At 39.2% G+C, this 21,460-nt stretch overlaps 1 protein-coding gene across 1 annotated transcript in view; it reads left to right on the forward strand.

Moving 5' to 3' along the window:
• The first annotated feature begins 1,199 nt into the window (after positions 1-1,199).
• hs3st4 (heparan sulfate (glucosamine) 3-O-sulfotransferase 4) overlaps positions 1,200-21,460 on the forward strand; it is a 106,076-nt gene continuing 85,815 nt past the window's right edge. The window contains exon 1 of the mRNA XM_061711329.1: positions 1,200-2,569. Within this exon, the coding sequence (XP_061567313.1) occupies positions 1,980-2,569 (590 nt within the window). The 5' untranslated portion in view covers positions 1,200-1,979. The remainder of the gene's footprint in view (positions 2,570-21,460) is intronic.

Consider the following 21,460-nt stretch of genomic DNA (forward strand, 5'->3'; position numbering starts at 1 on the left):
TATATATATATATAAGCTATATATATATATATAAGCTATATATATATATATATATAAGCTATATATATATATATATATATATATATATATATATATATATATATATATATATATATATGTATATATATATATATATATATATATATATATATATATATATAGCTTTAAAACTCAGACATTTCCTCCTTATAGGTTAATTTACGGAGTGCAAAAAAACAAACAAACAAAAAAGAAATGCCTCTATATTAAGAAATTCAGTATTATATTTTTTATCCGTACAAGAAGCCTGCAGAATGACAGATTTGTCTGGTTTGGCGGGAGTGTGCTGGTTGAATTCTAAAGAGCTACTTTAGTAAACAGCTGTCCTTTACCAACGCTCTAAAACGATATGACTTCCTATCACCTCTGGATTTGCATGCTCAGCCATCTAACTACAGGCACTGAAATATGACAAATTTGGTCAAGAAAAATATAATAGTAATATTTCCCCCTCTGCAACAAACAGAACTTTGAAAATAACAGTGGCCCTTTGTTTTGAGAGCCAGGCATTTCAAATTATTTGTGACCAACTACTTATCGTGACGATGTCTCCCTGGTGTGTTGGAGGTGCGTGATGAATGAGATTCTCTAATACTGGGAGACATGTTGGTGGCATGCAATTTCAGACCCTCATATTGTGGCAACAAAGTGTACCAAGTAAAGGTCCAGTGAATATTCTCATCACTACTTACAGTCTGAGTTTACAGTGTGTATGCTATGATAAATTCAGTGTATATCAATGCTGAGTAGCAGAATGGTGCAGCATGCACGATTATTTATCTGCTTTTTCCCCTCAAGGTACATGATTACTGACATTTCAGCATGGCTTATGATTTTAACTTAAAATAAATTATCTAAAGTAGTTTGACTTGCGAAATAACTTTTTTCAGTTTTGTAAATTAACTAATGCAATGCCCCACAAAAAACCAGCAGGGTGCAGGCATGAGCTTTCCCTAAAAAATAATCGATATCTAAATAATCTTTCTAATAATGAAATTAATAGCGATCTTACTACAGTAGGAAGGATTTCAAATTGTAATGAGCTCCCACGCATGCCAGCACCGTGAGTCTGATCTCTGCAAATACTCACGGGGATTAGAAGCCGCTCTCCACACAACTATCTCAGACAAGGAAAGATGACGTTTGTAGCCCTATTTGTGCACGGACATGAGGAAAAGTGGGTGTACACAGTAGTTGCGCTGTGTGGCTCCACACTGCTCCGGCTCAGATGAGCTCACACATCGTAGGATCCTACGTGAGAAAACGCAAGACATCGAGCGGCAGCTCGGCCGTCAGTGGGAAGTGTGGAAGCTTTTGTGCAAAGGCTGTCGACTATCTACAACTCAAAGTGGACAGAGAGAGGCACAAGAAGCCGTGCGTAATTTGCCTCTCATTTGAAAGACTGTTGGATTTTTTTAAAGACTGTTTGACTATATGAATGGATGGGATTGCACTCCTTTTTACAGTGGACGGGACTGGACTTCGGGCTGAGCGGCAGACGAAAAGAAGCCCACTTTGAATAGTGCTTTCAAATTTCTGTTTCTTTTTCCCCCCCTCTCTTCATAAAATGTCAGGCTTCCGTCCGTCATACATTGTCCACTTCAAGCCAGGCTGCTCATTTGGAAGGACGCCAGACCTTCATCCTCTCAAATCTGCAAGTTCAGTCCAATAAATTGTGACATTGTCCGTCAGCCTTGGAATGAGAAATCGATACTCAAAAGAAGGGGAGGCGATATTCTTCCGGAATTTTAACGATCAGGTTCCCCGCCGTCCTTACAAATATGCAATTTGCTTGGATTAGGATGGTTTGGTCCAGCTTGTCGCTCTTTTAGCGGGGAGAGCGCTGATAGTGACTGATTATTGCTGTTGATTTTGTCCATGCAAGACTCTGGGTGGAAACATGTCTGGCCACTTCTTTGAGAGGATCGTTGCTATCAGAGATGGCATTTTGGTCCAGCACTTCGGTTTTCACCTCTAAAGTGCCCCGGAAAATCTTGTTCATGTTCACCCTCTCCCTCTCTGTCACCTACTTGTTCTACAGCTTGATGAGCTGCTACAACTCCCTGCAGTTCCCCCTGCAAGAGAACTACGCGTATCAAGGGAGGCTGGTGACGGAGGAGACAACTTTTGTAACACTGAGGGAGAAACTTTATTCCACTTCGCTCGGTTTTACTGGCCCAAACGAGAGAGCCACCTCGTTCCCCGCGGTAAAAGAGCATGCTGAGGCCGAACAGAGGACGGTGGAGTGGATTAGGACTCAGGCGTCTCCAACTAAATCTGCGGCGGCGTATCACAGCAGCGCGCTGGAGAGGGAGCAGCAGGAATCCAGCACCACGGACAGCGACCTGAGGCTCAACTGCACGTCGGATTACGGGGAGAAGAAGCTCCCGCAGGCCATCATCATCGGGGTGAAGAAAGGGGGGACCCGAGCCCTTCTCGAGGCGCTCAGGGTCCACCCGGACGTCAGAGCCGTTGGAAATGAGCCCCACTTCTTTGATAGGAACTATGAGAAGGGGCTGGACTGGTACAGGTGAGTTACCAGCCTTTAAAAACACAATGCCCTAAGAAATACGTACAATATCTGTTTTTTTTTTAGCATTGAAGCATGACATTTTTTTTAACTCTTTCTAAGAAAACAATTACCTTCAACTTTACATATAGCTGACGTCAAAAGCGTCGCAGTCATGCAAACTTTTTTATCCTGACTTCACACTGTTACGTGCATGAATTGAGGCAAAAATGACAAAAAGGGAAAATATGCCATTGTAATGAAATTATACACGAATCTCAGCCAGAAAGTTATATAAACCTAATATCACAACCTCTGCAAATAGTTGCATAATCAATAAGGTGGATGTGATTTATGGTACAGGTTCGACTATAGGAATCACTACCCCTCACTATGGATCTTCAAGAGCTCACACACCTGTAAATATTTAATCTTGTTACAAAATAAATAAATCATAAGAATGGGAATTATTAAACCTAAGCTTGTATTTTTTTTTTCTGATAGAATATCTTTGGACTTTTGGTAGTGTGTCACTCAGGTTCATAAGAAAAGATTTGTGAAAGAGGAGGAATACACACACACACACACACACACACACACACACACAAACACACACACACACACACACACACACGCTAACACACACAGTGAGATAGGGACAGTTACCTTCTTATATGTGTTTTTTTTTGAGTAATTTATAAAACTCATTAATATCAAATCTCAAATAGTTTGTTTAATACATGTTAAGCTATGACATTCCTTCCCATGTAAGTGCTCTGATTTCCTTTATATATCTGTTTATTTAGGAGGGAGTAGAACCATTTTTTTCTTGTGTTTACTTCGATTATAAAAGCTGTTCTGCCCCTGTAGTATAGAAAATTCAACCAGTGAATTACTTTTTGTCACTGCTTTGCAGCTGTGCGTCAACCGTGCAGATTGTTTTCACTACCTTCTATGTGTGTGATGCTTTAAATTAATTTTGACTTCAGGTCTATTAGCCAAGGAAAATCCTGTTAATCACCAACAAAACAAACAAAAATCAGTTTGAGTGCTCAGTCATGGTCAGAAGGTCTTGGGTGTGTTAGTTGTTGTTGTCATATAATAACGTTTGACCGGGGGAATTTTCTAATGGAGTCAATGAGCTGATGAGAATGACGTTGACTCAATGCCCCTTCTGTTCCTTTGTAAAACTGACTCTGTTATGCCGGTGTTTGGGTTGTGGAACATCTGCTTTCATCTTCCTGCATAGACATGGGAGATCGAGGCTGTTCATTTAGCCCGTGCTAATGCAAGCTGTTTCATTATGCTTACGGTGAAAGGCTCATTAGACAGAAGGATGACATGCTTACATAAATAATAATAAATGTGCTTGAGTGTTTTCAGAGCCCCTGAGCTAAATAGCATCTGAAGAAGTATTAATTTTACATCTGGCATTGGCACATCCATAACATCCACCTCAGAATTTCATTCTAATAAAGTGAAGAAATGCCGAAGTTACTTGACTTGACACGAATGGAGCTATATGCAGAAAGCTATTGAAGAAATTGAGATATATATATATATATATATATATATATATATATATATATATACATATATTATCAAAAGGAGAGACACTCTAACGTATTGATATGATAATATACTGTATTTATTTTATTAAAGGACATATTTTTCCTCTGCCCTGGCTAATATCTGCTTGATGGATATTGAAGTTACTGATTGAAAGCATGCGTAAAAGTGAAAAAAAAAGACAAGACAAAACAATGTGAATCCATACGTTTAGGTTTGTCTTCAAAGAACTACATGCTTCATAACTTGAAGGATATAAACAGAAAAACTCCTGGGAATACAACTCAAAGACAGCATCTGGTCAAATACCAATACTGGATTTTCTGCCTGCCTGTTATTGTCCAATGATGCTGGTTCAGTAAAGTTTCTTACACCCATCATCACACAGTCCTACACATATTCTGTTTTACTGAATATTTGTTTAATATTTGCTACGGATTAAACAAATCAAAATATCAATTTATTTTTGGCCAGCGGACGCTGCTGTTTGTGTGACCTACTGTCAGTTTATATGAGCAATGTGATGCAGTAAATTTAATGGGGACATGCTTTCTTAATTCATGGATGCCATTTTTTATTCTATTTTCTTTTCTAATCAAGCACTGCTTCATCTGTTTTCCTGGACAAGCCACTGTTTCTGTATGTTCACGTTATTGATAATAGAGGAGAGTAAAGGCAAAAAGTATGACGTCAGATCAACAGTAAGAATACTTTGGAGACACAAGTTGTAGGTTTTAGAAACCTGAATACACACAAAGCTCCATATCCATTAAATAACTTTGCAGAAATCCACCCAAAAATAATAATAACATTCACATGTTAGGTCTGAGTTGAGTATATTGCTGGTATGATCTGCCTCAGATGGATCCAGGTTGATGATTAGTACCCTTGTTCTTGTTTTTTGTTTTTTTTGTAAACCTTTGAAAGTTTTTCTGGTGTGTTTTGAGCTGATGTGAACATGCAGTGTGAAATTGCGTGCTTTCATTAGCCAATCAATACCTATAATTTCACCAATGTTTTTAAGTAATGAGAGCAACTCATCAAAGGAAAGATTTAACACATTTCTTTATTTGAATTTGCTTCAACCTGGCACACAATGCCCACCTTGGAAAAAGGAAATTTCTGATGCACAGAAATCAATAACGCAATTGTTAACTCCAGCTCTCAACTCAACGCTGTTAATACTTTATTGGAAATATGATGTGCCTCATAAATTGTGCTATGCCATTGATTATCAGTCACGGGTGAGGACTAGCGCCTGCTGTGGGGGAACAATCACTGCAGGAATTTACAATATTTAGGCACGCCTAATGAGCACCTATTAGTGGTCTTGACTGTTTGGTATTTCTGTCACTTTTGCAAAATGTCAACCAATGGTGTTTTACATAAATAATAATACAGAGTGTGAGGAGGGCCTGCTGGAAAAATGATCAATAACCTGCTGTGAGGAAAACATTTCCATATATTCCATTGATAAGGATAAAAAATATTCAGCTGTACTATTTTGTTACCTATTCAATTAAAGTCAAACTAACACATTCCGAGGTAGAAAATGTATTTTATGAGCACATCTCAGTTAACTGAAATATCAGAGGATGAAGCGATGGAGCAGCCTTCCACCTTGTTCAAAATAACACCGTGATGAGCTGTCCGATTGTCCATTTTTGATTAATTCCAGATGAAAAGAACACGTGGTCATGATCAAATATTACCGCAGAAGACTTGAGGTTTCTCATCCATTGAGACTCATTTCTTTGCTCTGGACAGTCGGCAAAAAGCGGGAGCAGATTTATTAGCCTTTTCACAAGCTCAAAGACAGGCTTTCTGCATACTGAAAGAACATGGTGTATACTCATTGTCTTGAGAAATATTCATTGTCATTAATAACAGTGTGACTACCATCTGACAGGAAATAGGAGAGACACACCGCACAATATATGTTTTGGTGCCATCTGTTTCTTTTATGAGTGGAGAGTTAAACTTATACCGATTGGAAAATCAATTTTAGCCTGAGATCTAATCAACACAGAGACGCCAATCCAATCCAAACCAAATTCTGTTTGAAATTCATCAAAAATTAATACGGCTATAAAGCTCTAGTGCTGGGGAGAGCTTTCAGGTTACCGTCTGTGTGTCGTCGTGCCTCTGCAGGGACACTCTGTACCAAACACAAGCTAATGTACAGTAAGTCATTCCCTTCTTGGAAACAATCCTATGTGAAAGACCCCACAAAAAAAAAAAAAAAAAAAAGTTGACGTTAAACTCCGAATGATAAGACTCACTGATGGCACAGAGAGCTCTCCCATTAATTATAAGAACAATTCACGATACAGTGCAGAGAAAAACTTTCTCTATCCATTCATAATCCTTTTGAATTTGTTTTGAATTAAATTACGGTTAAGACACTGAAACATTTAAGAAGCTACTGATACACACCCTTTTAATCAAGTTTATGTAAATTACCCAAAACATGTTCTTTTTATTCTTTTACTTAAAATCTAGCTTTTGTCACCTTTTGAGTGTGAGTTACTTAATTTAATCAGCATGAATGAACATGTAACATCCCAGTTCTGCACTCACACCGTACCCATAGCTGGCTAAAGGTGTAAATTATCCGTGACTCATAAAGTTTGTGAGCATAGGACTTAACAGGTTATAAAAAATCGATTTTTATAGCGAACATGATTGAATAAGTTATACTAGGGCTCAGTACTCAAAAAAGGTAACAGCAGAAACACAACACTCTGTGCAAGCATAGACCAGCCTATAGGTCCTCTATATGAAATCACTGAACGACATATAAGAAAGCTGAAGCTCCAGAACTTTGATTTTGCACTGCAGACTGCAGTCAAAAGAAAATAGAAATAAAAAGGTAAATATGAGACAACTTTTGTGGTCACATGACCAGGTCATCAGTTCAGCAAAGCTCCACACGTGTTGACTCTTTGTGTATCAGTTTGTTCTGGTGCAAAAATATTTGAAACACAATAAAGCAGCTGCCTGTAAAGCAGAGCTAAAGTGTGACTGAGGTTTCCTAGCTCTAATATCTCTGTGTTATTAAAATGCCCCTTTAACCCCTTTCCAATAAAAGCCAAGGAGACGTGGCCATAAATCTCACCCTTTCAGTGCTGCGTCTTTGTGAAACGCAACAAGGCAACAATAGCCTTTCGCCTGGTCATGATTATTTATGGCCGTCGCTGGTTTTATTTCACTAAATTTCAAACTACCATTCCTTTGTTATCCTTATTTCTACTTTTGTTTTTAATCATCCTTCCTTTATGCGCCAACATGATCTTTTGAAAAGGATGTTTGAAAAGAGCCTTGCCATTGCTGGGGATCTTTTTTTTTCCTTCTGAGTTGTAATGTTCTTTAATCAATAGATCCTTCAAAGCTACAAACTTTAAAAAAAAAAAGCCATGGTCACAGAACAGGGTGCATTCATTTCTCACCTTATCAAAGAAACATCCTTTCTTTGTGCTGTATTGTGGGGAAAAAAAATCTCTCTTTGAATTATTGAAGTGTATTCACAGAGGCTGTGTCGGTGAATCAGGAGCAGTGTCTGGTGCAGCAGAAGGTTTAGTGTACCTATGACCTCTGGTCATAAGACAGCACCTTGGTGACAGGAGGTGTTTAATGGAGATGGGGATCCATGGCCAAGCCTCAGTGGCAGAAAGCCTAAATCCAGTGTTTATCCCTTGTTTAGCACTTCTTTCCCTCTCTCAGCTGCTCCACAGGCAGCTTAGCCCCTGAGTCCTGCCATCTGACCATGAGTCTAACACTCCACTCAGCGGTGAGATGGGTAAGAGCAAGGTGGGCCAGATCCCCGAGCAGGCAGGGTGCCATCCCTTCCAGCTGGGCCTGTGCACCGCTGCAGCTCCTCCCTGTCCCGCACCTTCCCAACGTGACAGAATCTGCCTACTCCTGATAAGACAGCGCCAAGAATCGCAAGGACGTACCTCTGAGTGCTCCGATGCCAGGGCTGCAGTTGTGGAATTAAACTTTTTAATTAGCTGTAAACCTCTTCGCTGTCAGGAGAGTGGACCGCATCACTTGGGTCTTTCTTGTTGCCCACTCTCTTTCCACTTGATTTAACTACCAAACATTACAGAGCTGCGAGATTTCAGCTACCATAGCAGCAATCAAGCTTATTTCCTTACTTGAGACTCTCCCCAAACTCTGCAAAGCACATACAAAAGTGATCATTATTTCCTATATTTCCAGACGGAGCAGCCTGTTTTTCTTGCGCTAGTACACACTGTACAAAATAATTTCTAAGCTTTGAACAGTTGGTGCTGTACGGTCCTATTTTACTGTATTTTCTATTCCCCATGTGGGGTCAAATAAATGATGAGGTTCTAAACATAGGGAAAAGACTTGTCATGGTAAAAGAGCTCTCTTATATGATTCACAGACGGAGCTGGTTGCCAAGTGTAATGGCAGAGTTCCAGTGAGTGTCCATGCAATCCGCACGCTAAAAATCCAAATATTTAACACTCAATGTAATTCAAGTGTCAACGTGAAATGTCTCTTTTTGTCTGCAAATGTCACATTCAAAACTTGCTGAGAGGCATAAATGCAGTGGGAATTTGGAAAGTGTGTTTATTTAAATTGTGGAAATGAGTTGAAGTGTTTAATTCACACCTTAGTTCCTATTTTAAGGACTTACACTGAAAGCATACGGGGCGTGGGGTTTATTCAATTTTCAAAAATCAACACCAAAATACGAAAAAATAGGTAAAAACTCTTCAACAGAGATTTAAAGTTTTCACCACTGATTTGTCTTAAACCCGTTGATTCAAGGTTCCTTTCACTGCAAGGTTACAGATTTGTTCGATCTTATTCTAGTGATTTACTGAAGAAAGAATAACACCACCCCATCCTTTTTTGCATATGAAGAAAAAAAAAATCCTCTGGAGCAGTTAATGGATTTAGCCAATTTCATCCCGCCTTAGGAATCCATGTACACGCTCCTCCCCTCTCACATACATTTGTCCCTTTTCTCTTGCTCTGCTCTTGTCTCTTTCTCCAGTGCTTTCAAGTAGAAGTCTGTTTTACTTATGGTTAGAATTAAATTCCTTTTTTTTTTTTTTTTGCCTCTTCCATCGCTACGAAGTAGCCGTGGGTTATAGTTCGCCATCAAGTCTCATATCCACTTTCGAGCCCATGAAAAGAGAGAGACAGAATTCAGAGCAGCCCTCTCCTCTGTTGCTGCCGGGATGCAGGAAAGTACTGGAGCTTGTGTTTGTCTTCCATAACAGGGACAGATTGTCTGAAAATGAAAGACATAGCTTCATCTGTTAAATTATTTATTTTGGACCTAAAATAAAGCTGAAGCTGAAGTCATTTAATGCTCAAAGGGATTCATTTCTCCCATAAGATTATTTGCATGCAAAAGAATTGGAGCGATGTGCTTCTAGACTACAGGAACAATGACTCTGCTTGGCAGGATTCTGGTTTACAGACCTCTTTAAATCTCTGCAAATAAGACTACCTTGGGACAAATACATATGTCAATCATACTTGTCAGGATTCCAATTTCCCTTCCACATCTCCTGGAGCACTTGTGCTGCGCGTGCTCCTTATTGGCTGGGAGGGATGTGGTCTCATGACACAAGCTGATGTATTTGTTCAGTCAAAGGGAAAACCCTGACAGGAATGGTCATGAAGCCAAGATACAGGGACCTCTGGGAGTATGTTTCAAATCTGTTTCCAGGAGCTGATAGGTGCTTCTGTTGTATGTTATCCTGAAGGATGGAGGAATGAAAATGTTGGCTTCTCCCTCTAGTACTGACTGCATTACTACGAGTATGACCATTATGCATTACATTTATAAATATATTTATATGCAACCATGTGCTGCATAGAGATCTTTTCCTATCAGCCAAAGCCTTGGTCATTGTGTGAAAGCAACATTTTCATCACAGCCTTTTCAGCCATTTTTCAGGGCGCAGATTGTTTATGGTCGATAATGTGATGAAAATCGTTAATTGTTTTCAGAGCCAAGTACATCTCGATTTCCTCGTAACATCTAACGGTCAGCAAAAGCCTGACAGACTTAACTCAATTATGACTGTGCGGTGTGTGGCGAGCTAAGTCCTCTGTTTACAACCCGGACTCACTGTCACAAAGGCAAACACAATCATTAGCTCCCAGGATCTTGTGTGCCTTGATTGTCCTGCCGTCTTTGAAGTTTCTCATTGCTTTATGTTGTTTACTCATTCATGCTTTTTCCACCCTAATCACCACGGGGCATTCTAATTCATTTTAGCACTCTGTGAAACATTGTTTGAGGCTGGTATTAGATGTGTAAACTACACACAACATGCTTCTTACATGCAGCAGAGATGCTGCAGTGCTGGGTAGGACAGGAAGTGTTCTCAGTGGAATGATTCCACAACTTTGACATATCTGCCACCAACACTCTCAATGCATTTGGTAAACTGGAAGTCATTAACACAAGCTGTGGCATTTGCCAAACTCCCCTGAGATTTGGATTAAGCCAATGAAATGCAAAAGGATGCTTTTAGGGATTATGCTAATTGCTAATTGCTGTATCGGGAGGTGATTGTTTTTCCCGGGTAATTTGGATTATTGGTATTAGAGACTTAGAAGAAAGTTAACGTGTGCTGCCTCTCTAATAAGGTTGTTACCTGCTCTCAACCATGAAGCCAACTACACATGCCTTTTCAGGCCTTTGATATGTGTGAAATGCTGCCCATGCACTGTATATACACATATATATATATATATATATATATATATATATATATATATATATATATATATATATATATATATATACATATATATATATATATATATATATATATATATATATATATATATATATATATATATATATATATATATATATATATATACATATATATATATATATATATATATATATATATATATATATATATATATATATATATGTGTGTGTGTGTGTGTGTGCTGCAACAAGGTTAAAATGTGAAGAATTCATCTTGATCTTCACTGCCTCTTCTTTTTCTGCTGCTGCAAAGTCGATGTCTATCACTTATGTTTACAACAAGGTTTTTTAGTTTTTTTTAAAGCTGAAAATATTCAATTATTTAGAATGATCACTGTTGGAGTACTAACATCCCATATAAAGTCATTTCAAATGATAGACCAGCAGAGGGCCCTTTTCCAACCTCGTCAGCCAGGAATTCAGAAATGTAACCCCTTCCAGTCCCGGGATAGACTGGCAACCTGTCCAGGGTTTAAACTCTTTTTTCTTTTCACTCATATAGCTTTGCGATATTTGTAAAGGAACTGTATCTCAGTGAAATTCAGCCAGTCTTCAAAGATCAAAACTTGACTGCCTCAGTGGTTGATTAACTCCAAACAGTAACTGTTCAGCAGACGGGAGGAAAGGCTGGTTGGTGCAGATTTATTGTTGTATAAATCTCAAAGACAGGCGGTCTGAATGTGTACCCAGGTTTTCTAGTTTAACTGTTTTCTATGCCTGCTATCCACACAGCTTTGTCCTATGTGGAGGCCAATGTCAGGGAAAAAACAAAAGAAAGAGAGAAATTTTAATTATTCAAAACAAATAATGGCTCGGGATCATAATCTAGTTAGTATTTGAATTGCAAACACAAAATAATTGGGAATTCTACGAGAGAGTTGCTTTTAACCATGAAGATGGTCTTTTTATTTAATCTATTTTACAACAGTTTAAAAGAATAGAACAAAGAAAATCAACAATAACTTAAAAGGATAAGAATTGGATTCCACTGCCTTCAACTTTTTTTGTTGCTTATGAATGTCAGGGAAATCAAAATGTAAGCCCAAAGACCGGCGGTTTTATAAATCTCACATGCACAGAGATATGTAGTCACAAAAACACACACACAAAACAAACAAACATCCTACAATGTCAAATTTACAGCTCTACTGTTAGTAGTCCATTCAGTTTATGATATGAAGGTTGGTTGCAGCACATTTCAACCACTTGGTACTGTGATCCCCAGATCTTTCTTTCAACAAAACAAAAGATTCATCAAAGCAGTGTTTTTTGCATTTCCACTGAGGTAAAAAGTGTAACAAAGGTTTGATCAATTATTCGGAGATATTGTTGCTACTGGAGCATCCCGGCCCGACTGCAGCATCACAGTTAAAAGTCAGAGCTGTGCTCTCAAAATCTGGCAATGCCACACCTTTCTAGAGGTGTGAATGTCACCACTGTGAAACAATCAGAAATTAGTTCCTTTTTGTTCCTCCCTGATTACTGCTTTATTTTCACAGTCATTGCTTTCTCCCTATTCGTTTGTCAAGCCTGCTTGACCTTCGCAGCGGGCGCTCTCCCCTCAAAGTACTTGAAGTGGGCACAAATTGCAAAGAGTAAATGATGAATTTCCAAGTAGTAACTGCAACTTAAAAATGAGCCAATTTCATGAGCGACGTTGGCGATTAAAATGAGATCTTTGAAGCAGTAAAAGCATAAACAAGATGTTGAGATTGCACAACCACGTAACCCCAAATTGCAAGTGTTCACAAATGTATCATATCCCAGCCAGCAAAATGTTTTCTTTGGTACTCTGTTTAACTCTTGGGTCTTCTTTGGCAAAAGAAGCCTCCAACATCCCTGAATCATAAGAACAAAGTTTCTTTGATCAGAATAAAGCTTTAACTGATGCTAATGTGGCTTTTAGTAGCAGAGCTGGAAACCCTGTGACATTAGATAATTCAACAGATTCTACTGATGTCTTTAACCGTCTTTGTAATGTCACTATAAAACCCAGTATTGATTTATATGTCTAAACCTTTTTCTACCTTTTAAAAGAGCAATTTGTAAGTGAACAGTCAGTGAAAGAGGAGGAATATACAGCAAAAGCTAAGTTTTGATAATCTACATCTCATTCAGGGCTCTTTTAGCATCAGGATTTAGTTAAGCTTTAAACAATTCATCCTGCAGTGACATAGCATCCAGGAGAACGAACAAGCTAGGACATAACCACTAATTAAATATGGATTCACACAGGGGTTTTGACGCTGAAGAGATTGAAGATGTACAAGCACAAGCACATGGCAGACCACAGCCTTGTAATCATCAGCTTGGTAGGTGTCAAATAGACCATGAAAGGACGAGGATTAGGAGAAAAAAAATGGACAAACACACAGAAGTTAATTTGTACTATTATAAGAACCAATGGAGATCTGAGCTGGTGTCCTGCTGAGTTACCGAGTTAGCTAATTACTGATCAGCTGGCGTCTGTAAAGTTGCTACCACATATCACAGATGAATAAATCATAAAGGTGATCATTTACTTGTGGGAAATTAAACAGGACAGAATGGAGATCCGCTCTCCAAGGATTGGCTGGTGTCGTCTGTTAGCCATACATAACACTGTGTGACATTTTATAGCTAAAAAGACGCTAAAGAGAGAGGGTAGGCTCTGTAATCAAAAGAGAAGTGAATAACAAACATTCCCACAGAGTAGACATGGAGTATACCACGTTTCTTTCTCTGCTGGATCTGTTGACATTGCTCACCTGAGATAAGTTGTATTCTCTCAGTTTTCTTTAAATTTCCTTTTTAATCCTCTTTAAATCTTTAAAACCAGGACTTTCTCGGGGGGAAACTTGCTGGAACATCCGCTGTTTAGCTCCGGAGGGATGTATTTCAGGGGAATCTGGGTGTGTGTGCCGACTAAACCATTTTCAGTTAAAGGGGACCTAGTATGGCATTTAATGTATATTTTAAACAGGCCTTGGATGTCTTAAAAACAATCTAAAGCTTGTTTTTTCTACATAAAACAGAAATTCAGCCTGTGGGCCATGACTCTAGTTTTACCGCTTCTAACCCCTTTTTCTATGAGTGATCCTGAGAGGAGGGGAGTCTATGATAATGAGGCTCTGTGCTGATTGGCTCCCTGAATGATGTGTAGCAGGGGAGGGAACAAAGCCTCGCTCCGGCCAGAAGAGCCGGCTGCGTACACAAAGCGTGTCCTATGCGACAGAGCTTCGGGGACAAAATAAATTCCATTGCTTTATTTTTTTTTTGTATTGGACTGTCCTAACTGGCCGCGAGTTTAACGGTTTCGGTGTGGACAGAGAGCGTCCGATGTCACGCAGCTCGACGCGATAGTCGGACGCTCACATGCAGTTACACGGTGTAAACGGATCTTAATCCTGAATTACGGTTCTGCGTTAACGACACGTACCCTACGCCGTAGGCTCTGCGTTGGTGTAACGCGGAACCATAAATCAGCCATTAGTCACCCCGTCTTCACACTAATTCACACAGGAAGATTTAATTGAATTCTAAACAGTTACACCACAGTTCTTTACTCCGATTCCTCATCATTTTATTTTTTATGTTACAAGACAAATTAATCATGTTAACTGTAAAGAAATCACTACACTGCATTTTCACAAATGGCAACTATATTGTTAAAAAAAGTGCAGTTGCCGGGTCCGTACTGTGGGCACTGATCCTTTTATCAGGGTAAATGTCGATGCAAAACCTAATTTTTACTGTCCCCTCGTTGTTCAAACAGCCACCGCTTCTAAACAATGGCGGAGCTCCAGCCGACGGAGTTAGTTGTGGGCGTGGTTTCAGCAGCGGAGGCCGAACCACTGCGCCTATGGTGACGTCAGCATAGGCGCAGATTCTGAACGGCTCGTAGAAGTCACATGACACTGGAAGATTCAGCCGGGCGGGGTGAACAAACCCTGCAGAATTTCGTGGCATTTCATCTTTTGTGTGTTGGCAGGGTGAGGGGAGACCACTTTATATATGTTAAAACAAGAAAAAACGTGTTTTTCATAATAGGTCCCCTTTAAACTGCAGGGGGATGAGGGACCTCATGGAGAGACTCAAGTTTTCTTTCACTTTAATTACTCATTTATGATCAGACTAATCAAATAAACAGTTATTACTTAAGAGACAGAGAGAGAGGGAAAATACTACTTTTACTAGTAATTAGTATTTCAATGCACTCAACTCCAAACTCTTGGGGGTTATCAAACCTAATTTCTTTTGGATAGGGATGCACATAATGGGATCTTCTGTATTGATTCTCACTTTGTCTCATGTCCAGAGCGTGACCGTGTGTTGCATATATGTTGGTAAGCACCCTTCACGCAGCTTGCGCTCTAACATTGATCCTGGTGATGACTAGTCGCATCGATGCGGTAGTAGATTATGATGGTGATAAAAGAAATGTTAAAAAGGCTGTACCCCCCCAATTATAGAAGGGGAATTCACACTCTGGTCTCGGCTATCGTTATCACATCCACACACCATTAATTGATGCATTGAGAGGCAAAACCAAGAGAAAAAGAAAAAGTCAGGAGTAGTGCTTGGGATGTTTACATTTTCTACTGAATTCTTTACCTCATAAAAGTATATTACATTGATCCAAACCTTTTCCAACCCACAGTTCCACAACATGTTATGCAGAAGCTTGGTGGATAACCAGGAGGTTGGACTTTGTTTGTGTATTCTGATCATTTGCATTGTGATCTTCTTTCCTTTTAAGCTTATATATATAACAAGGATGTGAACAGCACTTGGTTATTCAATACATGTATCTTCAAGAATGCCGAGGGAATTTCCCAGTAGTCCCTTTCCAGTCCAATCGACCTCTAGTTTGTTTCATGTCTACACGACAGAAGAAGGCAGAATTTTGACCATGGATTGATTTTTGAATGAGCATACATTTACTTTTAAACACCTGCAGAGGCCGCGCCGTGCATCAAATGCTCTGTCTTAATTGATTTCAGTAATGAACAAGCTCTCAATCTTTTGACTCAAGGTCATTTTGTCATCACAGACTTAAGCAGTGTCCTCTTGTCTTCATAATAGACCAACTCACCATGAAAGTGTATCTGGGCCGAGGTGAGAAGGTAGCTGCTGTGACTAATGGGTTTATTTAATTCAATTTATTGCCTCAGCTGCTGTATCATACGAGACATGCTGGTCACCGTAAGATTGAGGTTTCATAAAAGAACGAGAGATTAACCCCGTTTTTTAAAGGGGCAGAATTTACTCCCGTGTCATGCTGGATTTTGGTGCCTCGATAGCTGAATGTGTAAATCTGCTGAACTAAATGAATATAGGTTTGTGGTGAAATCAGGCTCTCGAGCGTATTCTGTACAAGCTTTCTAATCAGACTCACACTGTTGCTATGCTCACAGGGCTGGGACTCTGTAATAAATGAGGCCTTTGTCAACATGTCCACTGATGGATGCTAGGAGGCAGTGTCTTTTGATTTCAGCATGTCAGCTGAAAGCCACTCAGGCATTTTTTTTTTCTTTCCCAAGCAAATGTTTTGCATTCATTGCTATCTTTTTCATCTATTATTTACTTCTATGGATTAAATATGGCATTCTGTTTTGGCCCTCAGCACATTGGAATAATTAATTCATCCTCAACACCATTATGCTGGCTACATGTCAGACCATATCTGCCTCTTAACACATTGTCTCCAATTAACATTTCCCAAATTTCTGACATAATCTGCGGAATACAAATGAGGCGGTCCGGGCAGCTGCTGCAGAGGCGCCTGTGTGGTCTCAGCTAGGAGCAAACAGCTTTCTTTTACACTTGTTTTGTAACGCACTTCATTTTTACAAGAATAAACATGTACACTCCACACGTTGGAGAAATGCAAAAGCTTGAGGGTTTGGAAATTTAATGCGCCATGATAATTATTTAAGCAAGGGGCAACGCCAGAGGAAGGAATTTCACACCTTGAGTTTAATATTTTATGGTGTGATTTTCCTTGGTTGTAATGTGCATACGTTTCTACATGTCACTTCATGAAGTCTGTCTGCATACGTTACGTTAATTACTTAAGTTATAACGCCTTTATGAGGAGACATAAATCTTCATAAAGTTTCTTGTTGACATTCGAAGGACTCCTATCCTTTTGCAGGGGAATTTACTAATGTAGTGTTGTTGTGAAGCATCGTGACTGGAGTGGTTTTGTACAGTAGCAGCACATGTTACACCAGTTTGTGTTTTTGTTTTTTGTATTTTTTACAGTGAAATCATTCTCTATGATTTGGGATACACGGAAAGCTCTGAGGCTAAGTTCACCACCCGTCTCGTTGATTGTCAGTAATTTCCTTCAGCTGGCGTCCCAGGTGTGAACCGCCTCCTGATTACCTTTCCCGAACAGCTTTTCTGCTTTTGCAAGAAATGTCTCTGAGAAGAAAAAAAAAAACCCAGAAAGAATCACATCGTTTAGTTTTACATTTCTTCACAGGAGAAGATGGAGAATTTTTTTTTTTTTTTTTTTTTTATCCACAGAGTGATTTCAAAGTTCATTGGCAAATTGTTCTCGTGTTCAATGACACGGCGGGTTGCACGTTGACATCGGCTGCGCCTCCTCCTGCATAAGTGCTAACCCACAGAGTTTGATATGGCCTCTGTTCTTTTCCACAAATCCATTGCTTTTTGTTTCCTGAGACTCATTCTCCTTTCTGTGCCCTTTCAAAACTAAAAAAGACTTAAAAGCATAATAATATGTACCCCACATTCTGTCAATTTCTGAAGGTGCCTGAGAATGCAAACAGGGAAAATTAGCACAATCATTTGACCTGCCATTGTCTTGATGCAGGCAGAAGAAAAAAAAGTCTGTTTTTTTTATGTGAGAATGAGAACCATTGTTTCACATTGCTTTACTGTTTCAGATATTGGAAAGCTTTCTTCTTTAATAAAGGAGAACTCATAAATATCTTTAACTGGTTTAAAGCAACACAGAGCATCTTATGCTGTTTTTTTTTGACCAGTCAGAGACCTCTCCCTACAGAGACTGATGTTATGTTGGTTTCATGATACAGTGCCAGAGTTCTGGTCATTTTTAGGCCTTTTTAATCAGGAATGTGGTGTTGGTGCTGCTTTCGCCGCTGAGGTTGGAGTGCAGCGGGGGAAAACAACGCGCTGGCGCAAATCATTTACATGAAGTGCACCAGCTGCTATGAGACCAAAAAGCTTCCCGGGAAGTGGTTAACATGTATTACCTCGTTTTTTGAGTTGCATAAGTGGATGCACGCTGCATCTGGTAATTTGTCACCAAAAGAAAAAAAAAAAAAAAAACTCTGGCTTGAGACGTTTAAATGCAGAGAAAGAGATAGCTGCAGCAAAGATGATGAAGGTGTGTGGGTTGATAATATCTGAGCACATTTTTGCTTCTGATCTTGAGGTAAATACCTAATTTTGTATAAACAAGCAGCGATATGAAGGTAATTAAAAATGTATATATTAATACTGGGAGAAGGTGGTAAAAACTGCTTGTTTTAGTGCCACCCACCACCTCACACAAATGATGCTTTACAGAAAGGTTTAAATGGTATACATAAAACACGTGTATACATGCCAAGAAGAAAGGATAAAAGAAAAGAAAAAAACTACCTACAGTACCTGTATTTGAAGTGATCCAGAATGTTTATGCTGTTTGGATTTTAAGGGTCTGGGGTATAGATAGTGTGAATAGTTTTGTTTTCTAGAAATGTAATATGATGACATCCCTTCTTTCAGACTAGATTTGAATGATCCCTGCTTTGGATACGTAAAACAAGCCTCCCACGTAGACAGAAAGGAGACCAGATTTCCACTTTGCTTTTCTTAGTTATTCCCAGAACAAACATTTTGAGTGGGGATGCAAAACAAAACCTCAAAAAACAACATTTTTTGTAGGTTTGAAGCGGCTTGTAGACTAGGATGTAGAATTAAAGCAGGAAATCAAAACAAAAAAAGACAAAAAGAACACTAAAGAAGGATGGTAACCTGAAGAACGACAATAAAAGAAGCAGCACAGGGAGAAAAACTACAACCTGACTACATGAAGACAGACCAGAAGTACAGAAAGGCAGAATGATATAGATATGAAATACAGGGATACACCCTGAGAAACGTGGCCTCAATAAGGTTTATTAAAAACATATCAAAAATGATGTAGAAAGACCCAGAAGATGAATCACACCACTATTAATGTTAATGGCTCGTTACCAGACTCTTGCCTCTCTTGACGGGGAGCTGATGGTTACCCCTTCATTTGAATGAGGTGTTTAGGAGGGAAACATCTCAAACATGCAGAGCAGAGGCCCTCGAGGACCAGAAATGGGAAACTAAGCCTCACGTCACCACAGCTTTACTGAACTCAGGAGCAGTTGTGGAGCAATAATCATTAAAATGTCTTCAAATTAAAATGTTAATTTTGTCAAAGACATAGCCAACGTTGCATTTATTTGATTGTGTTTTTCTTTTCTCCTGAAAGTTGGTTCTGCTGAAGCAGATATGTTGATCTTTCTACCACTCCTTTTTCCACAATTTTGACTTTCATAAAATCTTGACCGTGAGCACAAAGTGCTGATTGGTAAGAGGGAGGGCAGCAGAAAGCCACCACTCAACAGCATTTCATCCAAACGGTGGCTCTCTCGTCGGGAGTACATTTAATATACGAAGGTAATGCAAAATTGAATTCTGCTGCTCCAATCGAGAAAGAAGGACATGAGGATGTAATGCTGAGGCAGTTATCTTTTTTTCCCTTTTTTAAATTAAATTTTCACACCACGAGAAGGGAAAAACAAGTCTATATTTGTTGTATTTTCATCTGAACTTTACAATGTTTAAGAAATAGCAGGCTACATGTTAGTTTCCGCGTTGGCTTCTTTTATATCGTTTCATCCTCGCATAAGCAAGAGGTTTTCTCTCTCTTCCTTTTTTTGCTTCTTCGGTTTCAGAGCAGGTTTGGTGCCTGTCACTTGTCCTCTTTATTACAGCGCTTCCTTAATAGGTTGATTGAATGCCCTCACACAGTCAGATATTGTTCTGGCAGCCACAGACTACTTACTTCACCGCTGCCCCATTAATAATACAAAATAAATCAGGGCACAATGTCACATTCCTTGTGACTTCCCTCACTTCCATATTGGACCTATTTGAAAGTGTTATAGAGGCATGATGATTACATAATAGTGTCAAAAAGCCATCTGTTTACACCCGGATCCTCAGTCCAAGCATGTGCTCTATGTGCAGAATAATTAACGGTTCTGTTCCCAGCCGGATCCCAATGTTTGGATGTCATCAGAAATCCCCCGATTCCTTCCTATCGACCTGCAGCACATGTTCTCTTCAGCGAACTCAGCTGATAATATGATGCTTAAAAACTGCCATACGCGTGACCCACATGGCATCTTCTTCGCATGCACATGTCGGTGCAGTGATTTGTTTAAAACTGAAACAAATCTGAAATGAGCCATTCTGGGTATAAGCGGCATGTTGCCAGTGATTTCCCTTCGCAGCAGCTCACTTTCTGCTCATATCAGATTTTGTTTATCAAACAATGACATGGATGTGTTAAGACAGAAGAATTATTATTGTTGTCAGCATGAGTTTATCTTGATTTTGCTCTTGTAATCACGTTTATCCAGCAAGGACCTTTGATTTTATGCAGTTGCAAATGCACCAGAACGCTCATGCATCTTGAGATGGAGGTTTATATAAATACTCTCTCATGTTATGTTCTAAAAAGTGTTTATTTCCACAAGGTGGCGAGATACGATTCAATCATATGTTGGATTTTTGGGGTTCTGGTAGAATTTTATTACAAAACTTAAATCAGTGAAGTTAACATTTGCTTGTGAGCGTAAACTCTCCATACATTGTGGACGTAAGCATTTCTTTCCCTGGAAGGTCTTAGACTGACTATAAAAGGAATAAATGTATAATGGTTAGGGAAAAAAAACAGAAAAGAGAAAGGACACCGGTCATATGTTTATGTAGTCATCTATAAAGTTTATGAACCATTAATCTCTCACAGCATTCTCCCGCTCACTTCGCACATGAAAGCAGAAATGGCTCTGGGCTAGTCTCATGCAACAGCAGCTCGTGCTGTCCGGGCTGTAGTGGAGGAGAGCACACATACACCATAAAAAACACCCCAGAAAACACAACCCTCCGAGGAGCGAAATAAATAAATAAGTAAAATTGTAGGGCATCCTGGCTGAAAACATCTTCTCAACCGCAATTACAATGTTGTGGAAACGTGTTTTGGTGAAGCAGAATATTCATTTCAGCTTCTTCTGGAAATTAAGTAGCTCTAATCAAAGACTCTGCATTAATTACATAAATGAACAAAGGAATCTTGTTATTGGTGATGAACACCATCAAAGTTACAGGAGGAAGTTAATGCAAATGAGGCCTCTGGAGAGGATCTGTGGATGTGCGTGTATAACCCCAATTCCAAAAAAAAGAAAGTTGCGACTGTGTAAAATGTAAATAAAAACAGAATAAAATTGTTTGCAAATCTCACAAACTAATAATTTATTCACCGTAGAACACAGAAATCACATCAAATGTCG

The sequence above is a fragment of the Cololabis saira genome, chromosome 21 (genome assembly GCF_033807715.1).
Source record: "Cololabis saira isolate AMF1-May2022 chromosome 21, fColSai1.1, whole genome shotgun sequence".
In the NCBI taxonomy this organism is placed as follows: domain Eukaryota; kingdom Metazoa; phylum Chordata; class Actinopteri; order Beloniformes; family Belonidae; genus Cololabis; species Cololabis saira.